General features: G+C 41.6%; 1 protein-coding gene across 1 annotated transcript in view; it reads left to right on the top strand.

Annotated features, from left to right (window-relative positions):
• The window catches only part of Epsti1 (epithelial stromal interaction 1), a 97,996-nt gene extending 70,508 nt beyond the window's left edge, over positions 1-27,488 (top strand). Inside the window, 7 exon segments of the mRNA XM_032918086.1 lie at positions 298-378; positions 12,298-12,371; positions 19,677-19,776; position 21,933; positions 23,206-23,247; positions 26,976-27,013; positions 27,015-27,488. Of these exon segments, the coding sequence (XP_032773977.1) occupies positions 298-378; positions 12,298-12,371; positions 19,677-19,776; position 21,933; positions 23,206-23,247; positions 26,976-27,013; positions 27,015-27,164 (486 nt within the window). The 3' untranslated portion in view covers positions 27,165-27,488.
• Positions 27,489-27,700: the final 212 nt, after the last annotated feature.

Here is a 27,700-nt window from a genome sequence, read left to right as displayed (position 1 = left end):
AGCTTTCCAAAGGGATGAATTATGTTGGTTATCACCAAGGGAAAAAAATTTTTTATAGCTTAATTAAACAAACATTTAAATCATCCTTTAAAATGTGCTGGATGATTGTGCTTACACTAGCCTTCTTTTTATATATCCCAAGGGATGTCTTCAGATGTGTGCATAAATCACTCAGTAAGCAAGTGTGCATAGAAAGCTTTGTGAACGCTTCACGCGGAGGCTGAGTTATTAGCAGCAGTCCCTTGGTAGGAAGATTAATACACTGAGGGTGACGCTTCTCCACTTGTCCCTTTACAGGCTGGTAGCCAAGCACACAAGGATTCTCCGCAGAAGGAAGGCAACCAAAAACTGCAAAAGACGAGGGACGGACATCAGAAGGTATTTACGAGGTCTTCCTCGTTATTGCAAATTGCTTCAAGTATCATGAACTTTTGAAGGCTTGGTGAACAGAAGTGCTTCGATTCTGAAAACTAAAAGTTGGAAAAACCGACCGCACTTTACAAACAAGGGTGAATTCTAGGTTTCCTCTATGGAAGTGGCTCCTTCCAGCTACAACTTTTATGGGATGCAGCCCAACAATGGCCCACAGTTAGTGATGACAGTTCACAGAGAAGATGCTAACACACACAGGAACACAAAACACAACCAGCCTCACGTAGTAACCAAGGATCTGTGAAGTCACTGATGGCATCCAGAGAAGATTCCAATGCCTTGAATGAAGCAGGCTTTATGAAACCAGTCTAAAAGTCTGTACGTACGTGTGACACACTCCGCACACTTCGAGCGATAGGAACCAGTGGGTGTAGTGCAGAACCTTCTAACTTACTAATGGGATTTCACGATTTAAAATTTGGAGTCTGGCAACTAAAACAATTTGGGGTTGCGATCTGATGGTCAAAACTGCTTTTGGTAAGCAGGCTCAGACAGTGGAGCATATAGACAATTAAAAGGGGGCTGAGAAGCAGAGCATTGTGCTTTTAATTGTAGAGACACTCAGGACAGCGCAGTAATTGGTGCTGTAGGAAAACAGATGCAAAGCGATGAGGCCTGCAGTGTGGTCCCTCTCTGTGCCGAGTACCTAGTTTTCTTCTACATCCTCAGCTCCTCTCCAGGATTTCAGTCCATTTTGCAAGGGCCATGTGTCAGAAAATGGAGAGACCATGCCAGGCCAAGGGTGTAATCTTAACACATCACAGTGTGCAGGGGACTTCCACTTCCCCTTGACTGGTGTTCACCATGAACATAGGCCGTAGATTTGCTCAGTGCTGCTAAGGCTGAGTTTGCCATTCAGTGTAGATTGTTTATTGCTTTGAAATAGTCTGTTCTTCTCATTAATTACCTTTCAGGTGGTTTCCTTCTTGTCTCTCTGTGTTTTATCTAATATTTCCTGCACCCCATTGTTCTTGTGTTTGTGTGGTGCTTTCTCTATCTTTTGGCTTAGTTTTTACCGTTCTGTGTCCCTGGTTTAAAATATATTCGTCGTGGTAAAAGGAGCTGGCTTCCCTCTTGCCCTGTTTCGCGGTCTCTTTTCATTTGCGGACTGGTACGTCCTCATTTCCTGTGGTTGGCAGTTCATTTGCACATATTTGTACTCTCACCACGTAACTGACATTCCATTCACAGTATTCTCTTTATTTTTATGATCTCTGGCTGCATTTCCTCTGTTGTGGTTATTAATCATTTCCTTCCCCTCCCCTCCAGAATTATGAGAAGATTTATGGCGCTTCTATTTCTGTTTTTAATCTTCTGTGCCACCTTCGCTTGTCTCTTCGGATCTGAGGATGCATGCATCTATCTCCCTGGCTTTCTCTCCATGTTTATCCCCCTGTTCTATCTCGGTTTGCCATTCCCAGGACATCTGTCAACTGGGTTCTGGACGCCCAGGGTCACATCTCCACACATCTTCATTGTTTCCTTTGCTTCCTCCCTTTGCATCTCGTTCTGAAGAAGGTCCTGGATCTTCCCACCGACGACATTCTCTTAGCACACTCCACTCTGCTCTCCCGACACATTGACTGAATTCATTTGTTTACTCAAACTGCCCATTTGCCTTATCGTAGCAGCGTTTTGCTTTATGAGTCTAACATTCTCGTCTCTCTAATGATGGCGGCGACTGTCCAGTTATTAAAGACTATTATACCAACTGCATTTCCCTGATTTGATCTCCTATGCATTTGTTCCTTAATATGGTGATCCTTGCTTATGTTTGTCTGGACATGCTGACACCCAAGATAAGCAGCCACTGTCCTTATGTGGGGTGTCTTGTTCCATGGTCACAGGTACCTGGCATACTGCCCTGTTTTCTCTGAGCTCATTCTCTCCTCCTTTGTTCAGGTCTAGTGCCTGAGGGAAGAACCCACACCACAGTGCCCTGGCTCTTTTTTCCCCAGCTGGTGCTCTCGGCAGAGACTGCAGTATTCCTGTACGAAGCCCCTTCTCCCTTGGAGGCATGGTTCACCCAGCTCTAGTGTATCCTCCCCATAGGGGCTTCTGTGTAATGGACCCTGTTCTCTTCCCGTTTCTGGCCTTTTCTATAGTCCCTCATAGCCTGACTGTACTTCCTGAGTTTTGCATGGTTATTGGTTTAATTTAAAAAGTAGAAAGATAACAAAGAAAACCAGGAAAACATTAAAGCAGTTAGGAGGCAAAATGGTTTACGGAGGCCATAAAAAAAGTAGTAGTATACTGGCACCTTATGGGAAATGCATGCAGAGCTGTGCTTAGAGAAAGGAAATTATAACTTTTAAATCCATTTAATAGAGAGAGAGAGAGGGAGAGAGAGAGAGAGAGAGAGAGAGAGAGAGAGAGAGAGGAGGGGAGAGAGAGAGGGAGGGAGGGAGAGAGAGAGGTGGGGAGAGAGAGGGAGAGAGAGAGAGAGAGAGAGAGAGAGAGAGAGAGAAAGAGAGAGAGAGAGATGAATTCTGCACCAAGGAATTTACAGCAGCAACATAAGTGAAACTAAAGGAAGTAATTAAGATTAAAAACAGAAATTAATAACTTAATAATTAGAAACTTTGCAAAGCTGCTCTTTTGATACTCCAGCCACGCATTCTGAGATAAAGTCAAGGGATGAGGGCATCTGCAGTAAGCTGGATCGGGGAGATTAAACACACCAATACAAACATAAAACATTAGAACTGAGAGGCCAGAGATGTAGTTGTGGGAGGATTAAGCTCCAGCTGCTGCAGGTAGGCAGTGCTGGTAAATTGGAAATCTACAGGAAGGGGCTGACTTTCTAGGAGGATGTAAAAAGACAGAGTTAGAAACTCACAAAGACAAATGAAAATGCCTTGATTTGGAAAGTATTCTGGGAGTTCCTTGCCTTCCAACAGACTAAGCTTATTTTAGAGGTAAGTTCTTTGGAATTTTGACAGAGTGGATTAATATTTTTTTTCCTTGAGCTTAAAAACTGTTTCAGATCAAGGAAAAGAATTACACTTTTTTGGCTTTCTTTTAGCTATTGTTTAAATCCGTGTGCATGTAAGTGTACACATACACACACACACAAAGAAGTACAGATCTTTTAGACATGTTTCAAAAGATTAAGATTTAATATTGAAAAGGAAATCAAAGTATAATTTTTCTCTTAAATAATAATTTACCAAGACAAAAGAGTTTATTCTAAGAATGCAAAGATAACCAACCAAAATGGAATTTTTTTATATTTCATTTTTGCAATTAGAAAAACTACCAAGAAAATATATTTGACCATCTTTTAAGGTGCAGGGGGGAAAAAATGACAGATTTTTAAGTTCTGTCAATTAAACAGAATTTTAGTAAACTATAATAAAAAGATATTCCAAACATACATATCACTTTCCAACCCCCAAACCCAGTGTATGCATTATTAGTGCCAAAATAGCAGAAAAGGACAAGACAAAGATGCTTGAGATCCGACCACATAAACCAAGCTCACTCTGGAACTCTGATGCAGGGTTCGTCAGGCTATTTGATAGAAAACTGTTAACATTGCATGGAACAAGCTTTGAGGGTTATTTTAGCCACCTTGAAAAGGCAAGAAAGGAAAATTTAAAAGGAGCTCTTCTAATTGTTGGACATAAGCTAATATTTGTGGATGGCAGCAATTTGCCTACACGACCCAAAAGAGTCTGGTGAAGCATGATTAGTCAGACTGAAGAAGCCCATGAGAGTGGGCTACAAGAGATTTATCAAGATTTATCACTCTTTCAAATGCCAGTGAAGACTGATTAGAAAATGGAGTAAGGTAAAAAGGAGTCCGCAGACTTCACTGTGTTAAACAAACAAACCAAAGCATAACTTTCCTTTATCCATAAAAGTCCATCTGAATAAACAAAGTGTCTCCAGGTGGAAAAACCCAACATTGTAGAGACTACTGTGGCATCCGAAATAATTTGTGAGTTTAGTTCCAGTGAAATTTAAAATACTTTGAAAATTCCTTTCTAAATCTCAACTCTGAGAATAATGGAGAAATTAAGTGAGAAACTTTATAAAACCAATACTACTGATTTCTGTGTTTGCTGGGGCAGGAACTTACAGAAGTGTTTTCAATACAATGTATACAAACTTAATGCTATTGCTGCAGCCAGGGGAAAGTGAGAGGCTCTTGGGCACTATCGAGTGTCAAAATGTAAATGGTATTTGTTTATATCTATCATCCATCTATCTATCTATCTATCTATCTATCTATCTATCTATCTATCTACCTATATTTTTTTTAATAGAGTGTCATACTAGGAAATAAATAGCTCAGCCTAGCCTATTGAGCACTGGGAAGATGAACACGTAAGAACATCATACCTGGCAAAGATATGCATTTGCTATGAGAAATAACCAGAGATGGTCTCTTAGTTAGGGTCATACTTCTGTGAACAGATACCGTGACCAAAGCAAGTCTTATAAAGGACATATATTTGGGACTGGCTTATAGGTTCAGAGGTTCAGTCTATTATTAACAAGGTAGGAACATGGCAGGCATGGTGCAGGAGAAGCTGAGAGTTCTACATCTTCATCTGAAGGCTGCCAGCAGAATACGGACTCCCAGGCAGCTAGGCTGAGCGTCTTAAAGCCCACCCCCACAGTGACACACCTACTCCAACGGGGCCACAAATACAAACCTTTACAGATGGTTAATGAAATTTTGAAATGATTTGTTCCCTGGCAGAAGACTGGAAGATTCTGGACGTCCATTTGGTAGTTGCCAGCATATTTTAATGGCAGGACTATGTTCACATTTGTGAAAATGAAAACATAGATTAAAAATAGAGCACAGACAGATTTTTTTTTTAAACCCATCTCCTGTTACTGTGCCTTGTGTAGATGGCTTCCTTGCCCCAACCTTGTGTGCTGTGTTTGTTGGGGCTGGTATTTGCCTTGTGACATTTGGTTAGGATCAAATGAGAGGAAGCATGACAAGAGTTGATCCTAATGTCTGGCACATGCCGATCTGATCATGTGACTCAAGGTGATAAGTGGTAATCTGTTGTGTGTTTAATCAGGAAGAAAATACAGGGACGTATCTCTGCGGGGGAGTCTTCTGAATAATTGTGTTCCTTTATCCGTTTTGTAGTTCCTACATTTTCTATAGTAATCAAACCTTTAGCAAAAGAAAAGCTTTGTTTTTCGCTCTCTCTCTCAAAGAGAGTTGATAGTTGATGTGAAATGTTTCTAAGTGAATGATAGAAGATAGTGAAATTAAAGATGGTAGAGCTGGACTCTGTTAATATCGACACTTGGAGGCACTAGTTAATGGGAGCTTAGTCATACTGTGTATCATTTTCCGTAAGTGTTCCATCCCACTGTTGTCATTTACTTGACTCTCCCATTTCACCCCTCAATGCCTATTTCCTTCTACTTGGTTGGACATCTCTGTCTTTCCCAGTATCCTTTCAATCTTTTCTCATCATTCTTGCTGGCCAAGGTCATCTCTGTCCTTCAGCTGAGGTACCCCCTTCTGACTGGGAGCCTCGGAACCAGGCCCCTTTAGGCTCCCCCATCCCCTCAAAGCCTTTTGCAGCAAACATTCAATGGCAGCATTTCTTTTCCTGTTCTAGCCTCAGCCCTTCTGCTTCCACTATGCTTCGCCTCCAGTTGAGCTGAGAGAACATCCTCTCCTGGGAGAAATTCATCCCACCAGGCGATGGCACTTGAATGTTTACACGAAGCAGTCAGGCTGAACCGTGTCTGTACACGCCACAGTCGGAATCGGACATGATTTCAAAACCGCCCCATCTTCATTTTCAATTAGTGCACTCTGGAGTTGCTTTGGAGCTGGTCTTTTGCCCTAGCCTCATCCCTTCTCAATGCTTCTGCAGCTTTGCATGCACCCGACTGTGGTACCAGGGCTCCTTTGATATGCAGGGTGCTGGAAAATAGCGTCACACAGCTGATCTTATCTCTATGGGGGGGGAGGAGGGGGGGGAGATGACCGCTGCTCTAAGTCTCTGGGTAGACTGGGCTCCCAGTATTAGTCCCTGAAGGTACTTCCCCGGCACACCATGCTTCCTATCTCCTGACTGCCCGGTGGTCCTTTGTTTGCAATGGATTCCTCACAGGTAACAGGCTACCAGACCAGTGTTTACACGTTCCATTCTTGACGTCTCAAGGTGTTATCTTCCCATTTGCTGGAAGTGCCCAGTTTTCCTTGCCTGGAGAAGATCCACTTCCTCTCTTTGGAGGGCTTTTATGGTTATACTTAAAAGCCTTAGATATTCATTTCTCATGCTTGCCTTTCTTGCTTTGTCTTTCTGGGTTATTGTTGGGACTTACGTTCAGCAGTGCATTTCTTTTTGCTTTGTTTCATGGTTCTTTCTAGGTCTGCTTCCATTTTAAGGCCATTTCCTTCCGGGAAGAGCGGAATTGAATTTGCACAAATCCAGGTGTCCGGGGAGAGGCTGGCACCTAACACATGTGTGCCGAGTGCGATAAGGGTCCAGTGTCTGGTGTGTTGTGCATTGTAGCGTCTTGTTTTTCATTGTCATACAGTCTCGGTCGCTGGAACCGGAACAACTTATTTTGTACCTACCCAACTAGCTGTCGCTCTTTCAGGAGAGAACCCCAGGAAAGGAGCTACAGATATGCTTACATGCAGACACGTCCTCAGCGGCTGTCAGTTCAGCAGAACAAATTAATTAGTTGAAATTATCGTTCTCGGTACCAAAGAAAGACCGGCCTCTCTTTGGGATACACTGTGCTGATGATCAAAAAATAATCCTGACGGCAGCGGTACCAGCCGCCCCTCCCCCTCCCGCCATCTGGAGCTATGTTCTTGCATGGCGATGGCTCATCAGCTCCCTGTCCCTGCTTCCCACAAGTTCCTTCCTCTCGCCATCTTTGCCTCTGTAAGAAGATAGACACGTCACCGACTTCCCTGCTTCCTCCCTTCTCCCTTTCAGTTCTAAGCTTCCTAGTATACTCACTTCCTGTTTCGTTACCTCTAAAGGTTAAAAACTGTACCTGTTGGAATCTTTTTTACTTAACTTGCTTATTTTAATTAAAGCGGAATTACACTTTTAAACAAAGAAAAAAACTAAGGAAGCAGAAGTGGCCTGCTTTCTTGCAAATTCCCATAGTTGGTATAAGGAAGTAAATTGTGCATAGAAAGATCATAAAACCCAAATTGTATCAGATGTTAAAGCTTTCTTTATCTACCATCCAAGTCTTCTACCAATAGCGATGGACATTTTCTTGCATTTTTCTATAAGATATTTTAAGTGTGATATATGCAAGCATTTAAAAGTTGAAAATGGGGACGCTAGACAGATGGCTCAGTCGTTTAGAGCCCTTGTAGAGGATGTGGATTTGATTCCTACCACTCGCATGGTAGCTCACGGCTTTCTGTAACTCCAGTTCCAGGGATTCCAGAACTTTTTTCTGACTACCACAGACACCATACACACATAGTATGTGTGTGTGTGTGTGTGTATGTATATATGTGTGTATATGTATATGAGTATATATACACATGTAATGTATGCAGATGCTCATGCAAATAAAATTTAAAAACCTAAACGTTAAAATGTTTACTTGTGTAGTTTCTATTTTTAATGTATGGATATTAAGGAAGCTGCTCTAGGCTTTTATTTTTATTTCTTGCATTTTATATATGTATGTGTATATGAATGGGTGAATATGTAGTATGTCTGTCTATGTGCATAGACATTCACATGTGTGTTCACACACATACATGCAGTTTGTATGTATGTGAATATGAGAGCCAGAGGTTAACGGGGAGCATCTTCCCTAATCACTTTAATATTTTAATTACTTGAGGGAGGGTCTCTCACTGAACTCAGGAGCCACCACTGCCTGGGCTTTTAGATGCTGGGATTACAGGTGGGCTACTATGTTCACAAAAGCTTTCATATGGATTCCCATACTTCCGTGGTAAGGGCTTTATCTACCCCAGTCTCTGGTCTGTTTTTTTTTTTTTAATTAATTAATGTATCGTATAGCCTCCCCCATCCCCCATCTTTATCTTATTCTCTGAAACTGTATCATAGAACTTCATTATGTGGACAACCCACCTTACTTATTGCTCTTCCTTGATAGGCATTACGATTTGCGCCTTAACATTCCCAGTTCTGGACACAGCTGGAAACATCTGTGTCCACGTCCTATTCATCCTCAAACCCTCTACAGAGGATAGGTATATTTTATTTCTTGGTGATTACTGCTATATTGTGCTCCAAAAAATAAATTTTGGTCTACCAAAGTGAATGTCCCTGATTCCCTGTCAGGCTTTTCTGAGTTTTGTCACTATGGTAGAAACATCCTATGTCATTGTTTTGATTCCCGTTTCTCTGAGTGAAGATGAGAATAGCCTTAAGCTAACAGACAGCCCGGCCTTTCTGTACCTACTGTTCTCAGCCCTGGCCTTTTCCACGCTGTGTTCCCACTGCCTTGCTAGTCGATGCAGCTGTTCAGTCCTCTTCTCAAGCCTCTGCCTAAAACAGTCATCGAGCCACCGTGCCTCAGATCACTTTTACCCTCTGCCTACAATTGGGCCCCATGTTCTTCTCACTTGGCCACAAGCTTCTTCTAGGAAAGGAACTGTGATAGAGCAAGGAGCTCCTCTGATGCATGTGTCACTGCAAAACCGTCAAATCCGTCGGAGCCCAGCTCACCTCAGGCCCCTCAAATGGTTTGTTTGATGGGTGAACAGAACACATCAAATTAGCTCATAAATATTTATTTGTCTATATTTTTTACTTATTTTAAACATAGCTTATGGTATTTCATCTAAATAGGAGCTGTGGCTCTCCGGTCAGCTGAATTTATCAATGTTCTCCTTGTATGGCTTTCTTTCTTTGCTGTGTTTATAAACTTACCCAGACCTCCTTTGAAACTGTTTGTGATGTCGTGTTTGGGGCTCAAATCTTAGACTTCTACACATTTATTTGTATTTATTAAGTGACAGACCTAGTTCTGGTTGCTCTCTTAGTAGCTGTTCAGTCTATCACCTTTCATTCAACTGTGCATGGATAGGCACAGCCAGCCAAGTCTAACATGACCGCATTTCCACACGCATCGGCTCTCTTGCCAGACATGAGTTCTTTAAATCGCCAAGTTTCAGGATACATTCTAATGTCTAGTAGATTTAGGCCTTTCTCATTTTTTTTTTTGTAGCTATGATTATTACAGCCTTGGATCTTCCCCTAATAAGTTCTGTAACAATTTTGCTTATATCTGGTCTCCTTCTTCTCACTTCCAGCATAAACAGATAATACATAATTTTTTTTTTAATATACTATTCTTTTACAACAACAATAACATCAACAACAGCAGCAGCAAAAACAGATAAGGGGATTACAGCCCATAAGGGGGGAAAAGATTCACATTTATTTATTTACTTTTTTTTAAAGGTAAGGTTCATCCCAGAATCTCAGACCTGTGAGAGTCACTCTTTGAGATTCTAAGCAAAAGTGTTGTAGCTGGAGAGTAGATGGCAGCTGATAACTGACCAAGCCACACAGGAGGTGGCAGAATTCATACCCGAGAAGAGGCAAGACCGGAACTGATTAAAGCACAGGACGTGGAAGCACAGGGCGCCTCCAGAGGCTGGAGTTAAAAAACACCTAATTAAACAAGGCCAAGAGGTCACCTTTGAGATCGAGACACAAGTGACACTAGACAGACTTGGCAGGGTGTACTTATATATTTATAGATATAGATATATACAACAGTGACAAGGGACTTGAGAAGGGGGGCAAGGAAGCAAGGAAGCAAGGAAAGGGACATGGGTGGGGGGTGTTGAGTGAGGAATGGTGGGAGAAGTGATGTCATTGGATTATAATTAAAATTTTAAATTGTAAACAAAGCTAAAACAAGAGGATGAATGGAAACCTTAATGAGGAGCTGCAGGGACTCTCCCTGCTATCATACCGGATGTGGAGAGAAGGGTTTAGGGACGCAAGTGGGCTATATGAGGAGGGGGGTGGGGATCAGCGTGAGGATAGTAATAAATACATAAATCTCATTCCATAATAGGAACCAAGGTGAATATAAGCAACATTCATGAGTAGAATATGAATGCTTATTGCAGAGATAATTCAAACAGTAAATACAGACACAAGAGTTGAAATGGGTACAGAGACAAAGGAAGGGGCAACAGTCAGTGGGTTTTAGAATAAGCTTAGGAAGTGCTAGTGCTAGCTTAGGAAGTGCTAGTACATACTTCTGATGCTTTGACTTGATTTTTGAAACAGGTCTTAATAGGTAGCCCAGGTTAACTTCAAACTTAGTCTCAGGCCACAACCTACTGAGGGCTAAAGGCACAGCCCTGTGCTACTATGCCTAGCTAATTGACAGAGTATTAAAACTCCCCCTTCCCCTCTCCTCCCCCCTCCTCACCCCCCCCCCCTCTCTCTCTCTCTCTCTCTCTCTCTGTGTGTGTGTGTGTGTGTATCAAGGTCATAAAGGAGAAGGGGAAGAATGTTCGGGGACAGAACACCCACATAGCATATCCATGGCCCTGGCTTTGGTTCCCCAGGAGAAAAATGCAATTAAAAAGAAATAGAGACCTTATGTCATTGTAGAAAAGTGAGAACTCCAACACTAGGGTTGGAGTCCAGGTTCTTGGGAAGTTTGAATGGGTAAATGGTATGCATAACTTTGTAAAATTAAAACCTCAACTTTCACTTACTAGCATTGTGTTAAGACTGGGGATGAACCAATGTGCTGTAGAGTCTGGGAACTGATTAATTTAGAGTACAATGTAGAAGAAACAAGTGTTTTGGCTTTTTTCCCCGGTGGTGGTGTTTTTTTGTTTTCTTGTTTGTTTGTTTGTTTTTGCTGTTGGTTTTTGTTTATTTGTTTGTTTTTGAGATGACCTTCAAATGAAATTTAAAAGAAAAAGTCAGTATGAATTTTCAGTTGATTTTAGACCAGGAAATGTGGTTCTAAAGCCCCAGCCATGAGCATAACCATTCATTGGTATGCATTTAACAGGACACAACAATAGAGTACCTACCAGAAAAATCTCTTTAGCTCAAGGGCTAGCTTATACTTGGGCCTAGCAGTTTTCTTTCCTCTGCTTTTGTCTGTCTCTGAGAATAAGATTAAAACTTGGTCTGCCCGAAGGTAGAGGAAGGAAGGTATCCAGGAAACCCTGGCTTAGCTCTCCCTGTGGTATAAGACTGTAATGGAGCTTCTGTGTCTGTAATAAGTTAGCACTTGCAAGAAGACAGTCGAATGTTAGAAACCAGAGACTCACGGTTATGTGATGTCGTTGAAACCAAGAATCCCTAGGGAGCCTAAAGTTCTAGTAGCAGGAGAAAGACTTTAAAAAATTAATAGATGTAACTGCTCAATACTGGGGGAGAACTTTAGTTCTCTGGCAAAGGCCAAGAAGTCTTTACCAACAGAATTACACTGCAAAACTGAGTTCAATATTTACTTTTACGTTGCAATGGATTTTTACTAGGAAAGAAAGGTTACAAAAATACTAAGAAGAGGTATTGTGTGATTTTCTTGAAGGAACTAATTCGATTTGTTTTTCTTTGTAAGACACCGATGAGTTTGAGTCACATTGTGTTTTCTTCTCTGCATTTGTATATCTTGGTCTGATTTCTTGACCGTGCACATTGGCTTTTTAATCTGACAATTTTACACTCACGGAGCTATTCTGTTAGACTAAGCTGCAATTATTTTTGCTACCTACTTATTGAAGGAAAATAATTTCATGTCCAAATAGATTTAAATAGAAGTTTCAAAAGTGAAATGTTGCACCAGCTAAGGTTAAATGTGTAATTGATTTGGGTGCCTTCTGTACAACCGTGTTAATTGAAAACCATATCTTAAAACTTTTATTGTTCCTAGAATAAATTACTGGAAACTAAAGGACAGCACCAGGAGGAAGAAAGAGCCCAAATCCATCAAGCTGAGCACTGGAGGTATAACTGGCTAATAAAATGAGCATCCTTGGTAAAATCAATTACTTATAAAGTTGTGCAGCATTTTGGGAAAACATTAGAGCAACATTAAATAATGCTCTGGGCTCCAAATCACCCCTAAATCTTTGTTACTGCAGTACAGTGTGTGTGTTATGCCAACTGCCGCATATCCATACATATAGTCACCTGTATATGTACATATGTACATGCACACTAATATCCACACTTCCTGGATTAAGAACATTCAGGCTCATATGAGAAGACTGAGTCATGGGGTTGGAGAGATGGCTCACTGGTTAAGAGCACTTCCTACTCTTACAGAGGACCCAATTCTCATTCAACACCTAGCAACTCGCCATTTCCTGTAACACCTCTTCCAGGGACTGACCCCTCCCTGGCTTCCATGGGCACCGGTACTCCTGGGAGCATGCATGCACTGGCTTAAAGGAAGGAGGCTGAACCCTACTTTCTGTTTATGTAAGCTGCTATTTTGTCCCCTTCCATGCCGTAGAGCATCACATTCCTCGGAGGCTGCATGCTACTGTTTGTAAGTGACTTTGGAGTTAATGGATTGATCCCCCAGTGCATGGGTGCAAACACTCCGGGGGGGGGTGAAGAAAACTCATTAAAGTTATTTTACATTGACTAATACATTAGGATGGAGGAAAACTGAAGATAGAAGCAGTGAGTAGTTTTTAATAGATTGAGTACTCTTTATTTTATAGGTTATAATGTAATTACAAGGTTCCCTCTTCCCTTTCCTCCCTCCAGACTCGCCCCATACTCCTTGTTCTCTTTCAAATTCATGTTCTCTTTTTCATTAACTGTTATTATACATATATACATACATATGTGTATGTGCATAGTATATAGAATACAGGAGATACACACACACACACACACACACACACACACACACACATCTTCCTAAATATAACCTGCCCAGTTGTATAATGTTACTTGTGTGTATGTTTTCAGGGCTCACCATTGGGTGTTAGATAACCATTTGGCACACTCTTTCCTGGGAAGACGGTTCCTCCCCTTCTCAGGATCCCTTGGTTGCTTGAAGTTCTTTGTGTAGGGTAGAGGCCACTTGGACTTTTCTCTATGCACTTTGGCATACCTATTGGAACCTCCCTTATTCAGCTCACGCTTGGACAGTCATGTTGGTGAGACTTTATGGGTGCAGCTTCTGACACTGGTAGCCTACACAAGCCCACAGCAAATACGCTGATGTCAGGTGTGAGTGTTTTGAGACGTGACATAAATGTTGGAATGTTGCTAATAACACTAGATAGACTATCTCTAGTATGACACGTTCTTCCTAGGAGGCACCTGGGTGGAGTCTCTTCTAAGATACACATGTGAGGGCTTTCCTGATTTAAGGGAGCATATTGTTTTTGGAAGTGGATGACTTGTGTATTCAACTTCCCCCATCACTGAAGTGTGGGTTTTATTTAATTTTATATGATTACTTGTGTGTGTTTAAGGATATTTTTCCCTGCATGTACATCTGTGCATCATGTAGATGTTCAGGACCAGTAGAGACCAAAAGGGCATTGGATCCCCTGGGCCTGGAGTTGCAGATGGTTGAGGCACCATGTGGATGATAGAACTCAAACCTGGGTCCTCTGAAAAAACGGCCAGGGCTCTTGACTTCTGGGCCGTCTCTCCAGCCCCACTGAAGTGCATTTGTGAACTGTGATGACTCCATTTTGTAAACGGGAGACTCTGAAGGATGTGCAGTGGGTGAGGGTTCTGCTAATTGCTGGTGGCTTCTGGTGGCCTCTGAGGAGCCTGCGCTGCTTCTGTGGTTCTCACAACGTGCTTTTAAAGTGGGAAATGTGAGTCTATATGTTTTACTCTGATTGAGGAAAACGTCAAAATCTTATGACACTGCTTAGATCATTTTGTTAGATTAGCTGAGGGGAGGAAGGGACCTCATTGTCGCCCACTTGCAAACCAGGCCAGGAATGATCTAGCTATTTTTACTGGTTTTGCTCCCTTTCTCTTTAAAAGACTTTTGGTTAGAAAAGTACTGATATTGTTTTTATAGATACAGGAGTCACTTCTAGTAGCCAATCGTTTCTCTACATTAATTATATTTCAAAGCCTTAAGCACCTTAGAGATAGCAAAGTGTCACATTGATAATCCCATTGCTAATAAATTAAATTTGGTGGGTGCCAAGTAAAAGTGCATGCTATTTGGTCAGAGGTAGAAAGGGTTGCCTTATTTGTTATAGGAATCTTGGCCATAATTCTTTAAATTTGTTGTTTAAACTACAAAATACATAAATATTGGTGGGGCTGTTTATTTTCAGTACTTATTTTCTCTCTTATTGATTTTGGTGACACATAGATCCAAATTAAACCCACCAGGAAATCTCTCTGGATAATAAACTCCGGTAATCAACATTGAAACAACTAATCAAGCCTTTAGACACATATTTTATGTTCTTGATCAATTTTTGAAAAGAGCTTGCATTTGTATTGCCTTTAAAGTTTATAGAGTGTATTCCCATGGTATCCTGAGATACACATCCAATAGCCTCTTAATGAACAGAAATAATGGTGTTTCTTCTCGGAGCACCAACACAAGGTCTGCAGTGTGTGCATGGGATAGATCAGTTATGCAGTGTGTGCATAGGATAGACCAGTTATTCAGTGTGTGCATAGGATAGATCAGTTATGCAGTGTGCATAGGATAGACCAGTTATGCAGTGTGTATATGGGATAGACCAGTTATGCAGTGTGTGCATGGGATAGATCAGTTATGCAGTGTGTGCATAGGATAGATCAGGTATACAGTGTGTGCATAGGATAGATCAGCTATGCAGTGTGTACATAGGATAGACCAGTTATGCAGTGTGTACATAGGATAGACCAGTTATTCAGTGTGTGCAGTAGATCAGTTATGCAGTGTGTGCATAGGATAGATCAGCTATGCAGTGTGTACATAGGATAGACCAGTTATTCAGTGTGTACATAGGATAGACCAGTTATTCAGTGTGTGCATAGGATAGATCAGTTATGCAGTGTGTGCATAGGATAGATCAGGTATACAGTGTGTGCATAGGATAGATCAACTATGCAGTGTGTACATAGGATAGACCAGTTATGCAGTGTGTGCATAGGATAGACCAGTTATGCAGTGTGTGCATAGGATAGATCAGTTATGCAGTGTGTGCATAGGATAGACCAGTTATGCAGTGTGTGCATGGGATAGATCAGTTATGCAGTGTGCATAGGATAGACCAGTTATGCAGTGTGTACATGGGATAGATCAGTTATGCAGTGTGTGCATAGGATAGACCAGTTATGCAGTGTGTGCATGGGATAGATCAGTTATGCAGTGTGCGCATGGGATAGATCAGTTATGCAGTGTGCATAGGATAGACCAGTTAGCATAAGTTCAACAGAGTTCAAAAGGCAACAAGTTTTCTCCTGGTTAGAAGTTACCTATAAGAGCGCTCAACCTGGAATTTATGATGGGAAACTTGTGGGATTCAATGCAAATTTTTCAATGAGTCCTGCAAATGAACACACACCTGCCCCTGCCCCTGCCCCTGCCCCTGCCCCTGCCCCTGTCCCTGCATATCCATTTGAACAAAAGAAGCATTTAAGAACCCCACAGAAATCAGACAACACAGTGGTTCAAAGGCTCGGATGAATCTGGACTGTAAGGTGAATGACAGCATGAACCCTACTGATTTAGAAAAACTCAAACCACCTCTAAGTGATAGTTCTTAATCCAAATTAACCCTCAGGAAAAAAAAAACCCAGAGCACAAGTTCAGTAGCAAGAAAATGCATATAGCTTCGAAACCAGTCCAAAAAAAAAATTGTAACAGGAACCATTCCTCCTCCCTATTTGGATTCATGTTGGAGTTGGAGAGAAACCAGCTGTGCATTGCCTTGTCCCATTTTGCAGTGGACAAGCGAGCTGAGGATCTTCCGAAAGCACCCTGGAGAGCTCAGTCTCCTTTCCTCTTAGATGAGTTTGTGAGTAAACCTGTTGTTACCTTGTCTTATGAAAAGCCAGTTAAAGCGGCTGGCCCTGGGCCATGTGTATTTTGTACACCAGACAGTGGGCTTTCTGTTATCCACCAGCAGTGGATACAGGGAACATGTGAAGTCTCATTCACTCAATGAGTACATTACCACACTCCGCCAAGGCACAATTCCTTCAGTAAGGTCACTGTCCTAGGCATTGGGGTGAACCAACAAGCAAAAAACAGCCCCTGCCACATGCAAATCTCCTCCTGGAAGACAGAAAGAGAAATCAACAGCTAGACAGTGAGTGTCTTCCGAACTGTGGTGAACACCATGAGGATGATATAAGGAAGAAGTTGGAGGCAAAGGTGACCAAAGGCCTAACATGTATGTGTGTGCGTGCACGTGCGCATACACACACACACACACACACACACACACACACACACACACACACAGAGAGAGAGAGAGAGAGAGAGAGAGAGAGAGAGAGAGAGCTCAGTGACAACTGCTCTGTGTGAGGAACCAGGCACATGGGACTCAAAGGTAGAGACAGTACTAGAATGGCCCCAGGTTGTCATCAAGACGCAAGTGCAAAGGCTCTGTTGTAGAAATGAGGGTGGACTTTGAATCCCAAAGTTTAAATTATGCCGGATGAAGATTAGAGTATGGAACCCAGCAGGAGAGGTGGGAAGGATGAAATATGGGATTGTGAAGATAGTGACTCTTCTCAGGCCAGTGAGAAGCAAACCATGGGAGAGCTTTCAGCACAAGAAAGGTGTCTCGGTCACTGTTCTATTGCCATGAAGAGACACCATGACCATGGCAACTTTTATAAAGGAAAACATTTAATTGGGACTGGCTTACCTGTTCAGAGGATCGCTCTGTTATCATCATACCAGGAAGAAGGATGGCCTGCAAGCAGACATGGGTCTGGAGAAGAATCAAAGAGCTACATCCAGATATGAAATCAGAGAGGGGGACACTGGGCTTGGCATGGGCTTTTAAACCCTCAAAGCCCACCCCCAGTAACACACTTCCTCCAGCTAGGTCACACCTCCTAATCCTTTCAAACAGTGCCAATCTCTGTGTGACTAAGCATTCAATGAGCCCAAGGGGGCCATTCTTATTTAAACTGCCATCGAAGGCAAGATAACTTCTCTAACTCCGGAGAAGGAGGGTTGTGATATGAAGAATGAATGACAGGGTGGGGGCTGGAGACAGTAACCCAGAGAACTGGTACTGATGGAACTGGAATGGTGGCCATGGGCATGAGTGAACTCGGGATGTGTTGATCAGTAAGATCGTTAAGACTTCTAATGGCTTGTATGGGATGGGAGGGCTCTTATGACTGACAAAAAGCCTAGATAAAGGGGTTGGGAAGGTGGTTCAGCCCTAACGTGCTCACTGTGCAATCATGACAACCTAAGTTTGGATTCTCAGTACCTTGGTCAAATGCTAGGTCCATGTTTGGCCCCAGTGATTTGGTGTGAAGGGGGCAGAAGCAGAGGGACCACAGGGGCATGCTGGCTGGCTAATTGTGCAGCCCGAAGTTCCATAAAAGACACTGTCCTAAAAAATAATAGAGAAATTGAAGGCAAGCACCTAGTGCTGACCTCTGGCCTCCACACATATGTATACATACAAACATGTATACACACACACACACACACACACACACACACACACACACACACACACACACACACACACACACACAGAGCACCAGTGTATCCTCAGTCCAGGATGCCCCTGGATGCGTTGCTCACAGGGCAGTTTCCACTGATTAGCAGTCAAGGCTGAGATTTACTAAGATTCTTCTCAGCAGGCGGGGCTGAGAGAGACTGAGAGCTGTGGCTCTACAGCGAGCCAGGCTGTGGCCTTTGCATAGGTTTCTAGGATCAGAGTAGGAAGCTGAGATACTGCTGAGGGGGAACAGACTTGTAGAGAGGCAGCCAGGCAATACTGAAGATGACATCTTGGCTAGCACCGAGTGAGCGCAGACAACCTACATGTCTGGCTACCCACCCATTGTTCTCAATAATCCCCGTCTCAGAGACTTGTGACTTGTGACCATCCACCAGGACCCCATTCTGCCTTCCATGGCTGAAAAGGAGGCTAATGCACTCAGTTCCCCCAGTCGCCTTCCTCCCACAGTGTGGGCTGAACAGCTCCTTATGCTAGGCAATGTTTCTGCCCCAAGAACATTCTAGTCTTCTATGTCACTCTTTACTCTTTACCCAGCTTCCAAGTCCCCACCTCAGTCAGCCATGCACAGGTGACACAGAGGATGACTTTGACATGCCCATAGGACAACTATTTAGAGTAACAATAAGTTATTATCCAGGTAGCCACCTGTAGAAATAATCAGCCCATCATGTCTGTGAGTCTATTTTATGACTTTAACAGACTGAATTGAAAATACTCTGGAAAAATACAGATGCCTTGTCTATAGAGCCAATGTGCTGTGGCAATTTTCCCACATCGTTCCTTAAAGACTACAGCATATTAAGTCTTTTACTCTTTACGCAGCACTGACACCGTATTAACTATTATAAGTAACCCATAGACCATCTAAAGCACGCAGGAAGATCTGTGAAGTGTGGTAGTGCCATGTCATCTTACGGAAGAGATGTGAGCGGCAATGTCCTTTGGTACCCACGGGCAGTCCTGAAGTCAACCACTCATGGATACGGAGCGAGAACTTGTTAGAGCATCGCTGGGCTGGCAGCCCTTATCCTGACCTCTGTGAAAATAATTGTCTTATTAATTCAGATTTAATTTTTGAACTTGGTGGCTGCAAGCATGATAGAACAGCAGAGAAAGGTGTACTTACTCTGTCTTTTGAAACTTGAACTTCTTTTCTCTCCCGGCAGCCTGCTCTTTTTCCTTCTGTCCTCCTCCTGTGTGATTCTCTTCCAGATGACTGACAATACAGGAGAACTCCAGCGGGTCACCTTCTGTCACTGCCACAGGGCGTTCCACACCCACAGCCCCACTTCGTTCTCTCTGGTTCTCCTTAGCCTCTGTCCCATTGCTCTGGTGACCAGAGCACTTGCTAAGATGAAGGAGATTTTAGCAAGTGAAACTCTCATGTTGAAAACAGAGGCCCTTTTGGCTCGAGCCACGCCTGTGCCAGCCTCAGTAAGGGACTGTTACCAGAGCCCGTATGTCACCAGACAGATTTCTATAGTTCCTCTAAGCTGAAGGGAAGGGGCGATCCCCACACTAGTTTGTACAGCACATTCGATCTCAAAACTCTGTTAGCCCTGCAGACTTGCTACCTAATGCATTCCTTTCCATTGTTCTAAAGGGTAAATAATGCTTTTCTGGACCGACTCCAAGGCAAAAGTCAACCAGGTGGCATCGAGCAGTCTGGAGGCTGTTGGAATATGAATAGTACTGACGGCTGGGTGAGTTTTTTCTTTTCTCTTAAAGAAAAAAAACAAAACAAAACAAAAAACCCCAATATTTCCAAGTCAAAAAATAAACAAATAAAGTTAAGTGTGCATTTAAAAGTATATTGTGAATTTCCCCTACCATCATCATCATCATCATCATCATCATCATCATCATCATCAACATCACAATCGTTATTGTGTGCTGTGATGGGCAGCCACAGTAATTAATATAAATTCAACAGGGGAGAGAGTGGAAGTAAGGGAAGGGGAGGGAAGGAGAAGGCAAGAAACAGGGGAGGGAAGAGAAGAAGGGGAAGAAGAATTTCAGTTTGGACAAATAAAGACAGTTGCCTTTTGTTCTTAGCTGAGCCTGACCCCAAAAGCTTTTGATCACCATTTGCCCAGACCTGAAACAAAAACAAATGAATGTTTCCCCCCAAGGAAATTTGAAGTGAAATGTGCTTATAAAAACACTAAATATTCTTCTCTAGGAATGGGTCCTCCCTGTGAAACTAACACATCAAAGAAACTAGGACTTAACTTTTCACTACAATATGATTTAAAAAAAAAACTATAGCCAAAGGTACTTTTGGAAGATGAAATGTCCTTGCATATTTTGGGGGAAGAAAAGCCCTTGCAACTCTGTGTTTAATGTGTTTTCGTGTGCAATATATTTTTGAACCAACAACCAAACCTAAAAACATGTGTGACTACAGTGTGTGTCGAGTCAGAACTAATCACAGTGTGGTTTACAGTTTATAAATCCCAAGTGAATGAGAACTTAAAAGTAGTGTGTGTGTGTGTGTGTATGTGTGTGTGTGTGTGTGTATGCGTGTGTGTGTGTGTGTGTGTGTGTGTGTAGACATTTATGTATGTATATTTGGAGTGGGGAGATCCAATAGATATTTTTAAGTCATCAAATTCCAACAAAATAATCAAGTGCTGGGCTGGTGAGGTGTGGCTCAGTGGATAAAGGGATTTGTCAGCGACCATGATAACCTGAGTTTTACCCCTGGAGCCCACATAGGGGAAGGAAAGAGTGTTCTACAAGCCATTAGCTGACCTCTGCATGCATGCTGTAGTGTGCCCTACCACCGAATAAATATATATAATAGAACACGCACACAGAAAATCAAGTGCCTTTTAATCTGGAAACTACAAAATAAATAATGGAAGAACAGAAGCTCATTGTGGATAAATCAACATATTAGCAATCTTTTGGGCATGACTCCCCAGAATGCAGGTAGAAGTTAGACTTGATAGATATTATTAAAATATACATGTTGAAGATAATTGACCATAAGCACATTCATAAAGAATGTATCTTGGATGTTTCTATTTTATCCACAATGTATATTAATTCACTCTGCTATGACATTCAGCATCTGGACAACATGAAAGATTGGATGGGCATTTTGACACTTAGCATCTGCATTCTGTGAGGTGATACACACAGTGCCGATTGATTGGTGAGAATGTGTGAGTAGGAGTCATAAGAAAACATTCTTGGAAATCAAATTATGTTCAAGACTAAATTCATTATTGACTTTCCATTTCTCCAATACTTAACAGCTTCTAACACCTAGGAAGCTCCTGGAAAAGTGTCCAGTATCCGGGGGAAAACAGGGGAATGTGTGAGTGCATAGCAAACGGGATTGAGCTGAGGGACTGACTCTTGACAAGCCAGCTCCCCAGTGACTATTGGTGAACCTTGGTGAGGGGGTCACAAATTGTTTCCGAGACTTAAAAGATCAAAGAGAAGACCACCATGTTCTTATGACATCTGGTGACAATAATTGGGTCAACATTTTTATAGGATAGGTACATCAATATCCAAGGTGGTTATTGACTCTTCTCTCATTTGAAAGAACCAGTGGTAAGAATTTCCTCAGACTCCTACCTTGATCCCTACTCAACCTACAGCATCTGCCTCGCTGAATTATGGACCATTCCCTCTTTCACTGATGAGACACTTGGTTCTGCTAATACCTGAATTACCAACCAGTTCATCAAAGTAGAAAATTGCACCAGTGAAACATGAACAGAGTCTACTGATAATTTGCTGTCTCTGACTTAATTTCTTTCTTTCTTTTTTTTTGAAAGGCCATCTCTTCTTACCTCAGTCTGGGATAGAATTCTCAATCATCTTGTGTTGTCTTAGTGTTTAGGGTCACAAGTGTAGACCATCATGTCTGCCTATTTTTTTCTATAAGTCCATACCAGTGTGGTTATGTTTGTTTGTCTTTCAAGATCTTGTCATTGACAATGTCTGCAGTGCAAACAATCCACGAGTACTTTCCAATTTTTATCTCTGGCCTCTTAGAACTTGTCAAGGTAAATCTTTTCCCCATTTGAAATAGTTTCTTAGCAGGCTGCTTGGACAGTCAACCACCCTGGAATTCTGGGTATCTCAGTAGCCATTTCTTTTCATTATCCTTTCTCAGATCTCTCTGTACCACAGGGAAGACATATCCCTGCCTTTATTTCATTCCTTCCTCAGTGGCCTTGTTCTGTCTGAAGAAGTTAAGTACCTTCTATGTGCTTTCTACATTTCTATTCTCAGTCTAATCCTTTTCTTTCAAATTTGCACATCTAGTTGTGTCTCCTAGGATATAGGGTGGTCATTTCAACCTTCACATCTACAACTGTTTAGTCGGGGTTTGTATTCCTGTACAAAACATCAAGACAAAGAAGAAGGTTGGGGAGGAAAGGGTTTATTCAGCTTATGCTTCCACACTCTGTTCATCACCAAAGGAAGTCAGGACTGGAACTCACACAGGGCAAGAACTTGAAGGCAGGGGCTGATGCAGAGGCCATGGAGGGGTGCAGCTTATTGGCTTGCTTTCCCTGGCTTGCTCAGTTTGCTTTATCAAAGAACCCCAGGACTACCAGCCCAGAGATGGCACCACCCACAATGGGTTAGGCCCTCCCCACTTGATCACTAATGGAGGAAATGCTTGGGTCTCATGGAGGCATTTCCTCAACTGAGGTTCCTTTCTCTGTGATAACTTCAGCTTCTGTCAAGTTGACACACAAAACCAGCCAGTGCAACAGCTTACCTTTAACTATCAGGAGCCCAATCATTCCCAATACCTTCCCTGCAGTCCTCCTCAGTCTAGCTTCTCCTCTTGTGTCATCACCTGCCTTGTTTTCTTATGTTTACAATAGCATGTCTGGAATCTCTTCTCAGTAGGAGAGCAACAGAGGCTATTTCTTGTCAATTTTCTCTTTAAAACCCTCTAAGGGCTCCTAGAATTCCCTCTGTCACTTCGAGTAAGAACTAAGATCCTTTGCATGGCCTCACAGGGCCATACATGAGGTGGGTTAGGATCCTCAGCATGGCCTCACAGGGTGCTACCTGAGGTAGACCCTGTTTCACCTCCTGGCTTTTCCTCTCATGGCTCTCTCTGCATCAGCATCCTTGTGGCTGCTTCATCTTAGGGCCTTTATACATCTTCTCCCTTTATATACGTCTTTCAAGCAGCTGTGTCATTTATTTTCCTCAAAGAGCTTTCCTGAATTTCAACATCTTAATAGGATTACCTTGGCTGTTCTCCTTCAGTCCTTCCCACAGCCCATTTTGTTTTCCCACAACACTCTTCCTGTTCTACTATGCTTTTCTCACAGTCTATGTATACATTTGGCTGACTGCTTTCAACCCCTCTGAACACAGGATGGGTCTCTTGGATTGTTTTGTCTGCTCCTCTTCCCCAAACAAGAAACCATGACTAGAACCTGCACACACAGGAGAGCACGTCGCTGAGATAGTACATTATGAGCACAACAAAAGATTTAGGCAAACACTTTGATATAGAAAAATGAACAGGCATTGAATTTAAATTAGCTGTGTAGGAAGCATTTGCCAAAATAAGAATGAGACTTGGAAGAATAAGCAAAACTAAGACACAATTAAAGATAGCCAGGGGCTGCAGAGAGGGCTCTGTTAAGTCTGCTTGCTGTGTGATCATGAGAGCCAGTTCTTGGTACCCATAAAAAAGAAAAGAAAAGAAAAAGAAACAGCTGGGTTTCCCCAAAGTACACAAAGCATAAGTGAGTATGGAGTGCTCATCTCCAAATGGGACACCTGCATCTAAAGGTCAGGGATGGAAAAACTGTAATAGCCAAAGGCCCAGGAAGGCTGCCCTGGAACAGTTTCTTCTGGACATGATAGGGATGTTACACCCAAGAATTCCCAACATTATGATCACCTACACAAGACCTCCATGAGACCACGTCATCCAACATTCCAGCACAGGGGTGCGAAGGGCGCATTCAGTGCTAACCCTAGTTGAAGAGCTACAGAGAGTTGGTGGCTTCTGAGGAACAGAAAGTCAGCCTTCCTCCAAGACAGCCCCCTTGACAGGTCAACCCAAGTACCCACAAGCAATACTAATTGAACTCCAGTGTGTTTGTGTGTGTGTGTGTGTGTAGCCATAATTATAGAGCAGGAAGACATGAATTTGAGAATGGCTGTGTTGGGGGACATGGGGAAGGGTTGGAGAGTAGTAGATATGGTGAAAATATCACCAATGGTGAAATGCATGCAATTCTCAAACATATACAAAAGAACTTTTCATTCATAAACATGCATTTTTTTTAAAAATCATTAAAATGTTACAGATCTTTAAAAATATAACCTCATTAAGTTGTATCTATCCCAGAATTACAAGCCTGATGTTCCAGTTTGTTCTGTTGCTGTGATAAATGTCATGACCAAAAACAACTTAGGAAGGAAATGGTTTATTTCCTCTTGTAGGTTATAGTCTATCATGAAGGAATTTAAGGCAGGAAACCAAGGCAGGAACCAAAGCAGAGAACATATCTTGCTTCCCCTGATTTTCTTTTCCATGCCCAGCTGCCTAGGGGGATGATATTACTCACAGTGAACTGGGCCCCCTGACACCAATTAGCAATCAAGAAAATTGTGAGCTCCACAGCCATGCTCACTGAGATGACACAGTTCTCATCTGAATCTCCTCCTTCCTAAGTACGTCAAGGTGACAACCAACTCTGACACTGGCTTGTCACAAAACAAACTACGAGAAAAAAAATCAACCAAAATAATATATCTCATAAGTTCTGTATGATCATTTGTACAAATATAGAGAAAGGGTTTAATAAATTCAAGTGCCCACTTGTAGTCAAAACTTTTTATCAAAGAAAGAATAGAGGGGAAGTTTCTTTATTTAATAATAATGCCAAAACTGCATAATAAAAAGTCACCAAAACTTTTCCATTAAATTATATATAAGTATTGAAAAGGTAAACAAATCTATAAGTTGCATAGTATGTGATGACGACCATTTACATAATCCCAAAGGATATGTTTTCATATTAGAATAAATAAGGGCTCACCAATGTTGATGTGTAATAAAATCAGAATATAAAACCTAAATTCATTTGTATTCATTTAAAGCAAAAAAGTAAAAACAAAAACAAAAAACCAACAGAAAAGCAACAAAAATATCTTATTAAAAAATGTGAGAACTTCTCAGAGAATTGTAAAACATTTCCGAAAGACACTGAGGAGAAAAGGGAATCAATAACTGGTGAGTTATAGCTTGTTAATGGATAGGAATAAGTCCCCAATCCATGGATCAACTCATTGTGACCGAAGCAAAGAGCCAAGGAGAACTGAAGGTTAAAGACATTTGTAAGAGGACTTAATTTAGGATGGCTCACAGTTGGTCTGGGCAGGCCAAGCATTTGCGGGATTTTAATGTGAGGCAGAGAAGTGGAGAATAGATCCCAGGAAGAAATGGACGGTGTAGCAGATGCATCCGGGACCACTGAACACCGATCTGAAAGTAGACACTTACTGGACACCGTATATGAATATCAGCTCCAGGGGACTCAAGCTTGTTAAGAGGAAAAGAAAAAGAACCCTTTTAATTTCAGGGGAAAATTAAAGATGTTATTTATAAAATCTAGCTAGGGAAGGATTTTATATGACCCAAAATATACACCAAAAAGGAAAAAACAATTATAGTTGCTTTGAAATTTAAAATATCCGTTTTTCAAAGAAACCCAATCCAGGGTCAGAAGAGAGTGCCAGAAACTAGACTTTTATCCTGGATGTATTTTCTAAATACTAAACAGACTAAAGTTAGCATGTAGGGTATGTTACAAATGGGCCATTTATCTAGACATGAATGAATGGCAACTGAGTTCCCCTAAGGAATGTTAGAGGAGAGCTATACCCCCGATAATGGGGCTGGGAGGAAACCTAGGGACCAATAGGAAACCAAAGGCAGAAAAAAAGAAGGCTGAAAATAGTAAATTTGATAAAAAGTATAGAAGGAATAGTTCCTTAAAATGTCATGTAGATTCTTGAGAAGAAGAGCCTACAAAGTGTATGTTGGCATGTCAGACCAGATTAATTTTTATTTCTTAAACACTTTTATTTTAAATAGTCTGATATTTTTTATTTTTATTTTAAATAGTCTGATATTGTTCATATATATAGTTATTCTTAAACTTTTAATTATATATTTTTAAAACACATTTTTATTCTGTAAAAGCCCATACTAGTGTTGAACCAAGTGTTGAACGTGTTGAAAGTCGCTGTTACAATAGCAGTTACCATAGCAGTCAAGACTTTATGGCTGCTAACATATCTGTAAATGGCAGGACAGACAGTTAAGGACTTGACATGACCTCTTGAGTTTCCTAGAGGGCTAATAGACCAAAAATTGTCTGTATCTCAAGTTCAGCGTGGACCGGTATCATGCAAGGCTGATCCTTTGATTACTCAGAGAGAGGAACTCATATGTCCATCTATCAACTCCAAGAACCCCTGAGAAGTCGCCTTCCTGGTGAATAATCCAGTGTGACTCTACTTAAAACATTTCCATTCCAATTCTTCCCCTCACATTCTGTCCTTGCTATGCTTGTGAAGGTGCCAGCATTTATGAACTCTAATATTCATGACCCATGTTGGCCCGATTCTAAGAGCACAGCCACTAAAGATGTCATTGGACATTACATTCTCAGCAAAGACTATGCAGCGAATTAAATGTACTATGACTTAAACATTAAGTTCATCTCACTGGGACCTCAGTCACTCAAAAACAAAAGGGTAAGGTTTCCTTACCCTGCTGAACTGAGACAGTCTGTAGGAATTCCATTTTGGGTTGTATACTCTTTGGTTTTAGTTTTGCTGTTTGTGTTAATTTATTTCATTTTATTCTTTTTATTTCAGGGTATATGAGAAGCATTCACTTCCATCTGGCCTTCATCAGCCGACCTTTGAAAACCCTCTCAAGATGCATTTCCTTAATGCAGTTCTGTTTGGCATGCCTTAATTCCTTATTTCAACTGCCCACCCACTCAACCGAACTGTTGTGGTAATTAGTGATGTGTTATTAGTGATGTGTAGACTCTCAGAGTTTGATTACTGACTTGTGTTTAACCTCTACTGCCAGAAAAATGTTACCTTATTTTTCCTAATTTGCCCTGCCTTTTATTAAATGGATAAATAGAGCAATGTTAATAAAATAGTAAAAGAGAATCACGTGATGTTCAGGGTAGTAAGAGCTTGGATGCTGTAAGTTTGTGTCTCTGTAATTGACTAATTTTTTCTTTACTAATTCTTACAGCTGGTTTAGGGATACTTTGGGGTCTTTTAAAATTCCTACTTTTTAAAATCTAGGGTACCAATGTGACCAAAAGAAGGTCTCTTATACTTTTGTAGACAAATTTATAAATAAAATTCTGAACTACTACTTCTATATAAATGGGTTGTTTTTAACATAATATTTCTATTGATAATTTGGGAATGTCACATAATACATCCCAATCACCCTTACTTCCCAGTCCTTGAAGGTCTGCCCCATTATCCTTGTGGCCTCCTCTCAAAATATAAAAAGTAAAACAAAGTAAAACAGTTCAATTTGTGTTGTCTATATAGTCACTGGAGCATGGTCAAAGTCCGGTG

This window comes from Rattus rattus, chromosome 12 (assembly GCF_011064425.1).
Source record: "Rattus rattus isolate New Zealand chromosome 12, Rrattus_CSIRO_v1, whole genome shotgun sequence".
Classification (NCBI taxonomy): Eukaryota; Metazoa; Chordata; class Mammalia; order Rodentia; family Muridae; genus Rattus; species Rattus rattus.
Note: the sequence above shows the minus strand (reverse complement) of the source record. Positions and strands in the feature narration are given on the sequence as shown.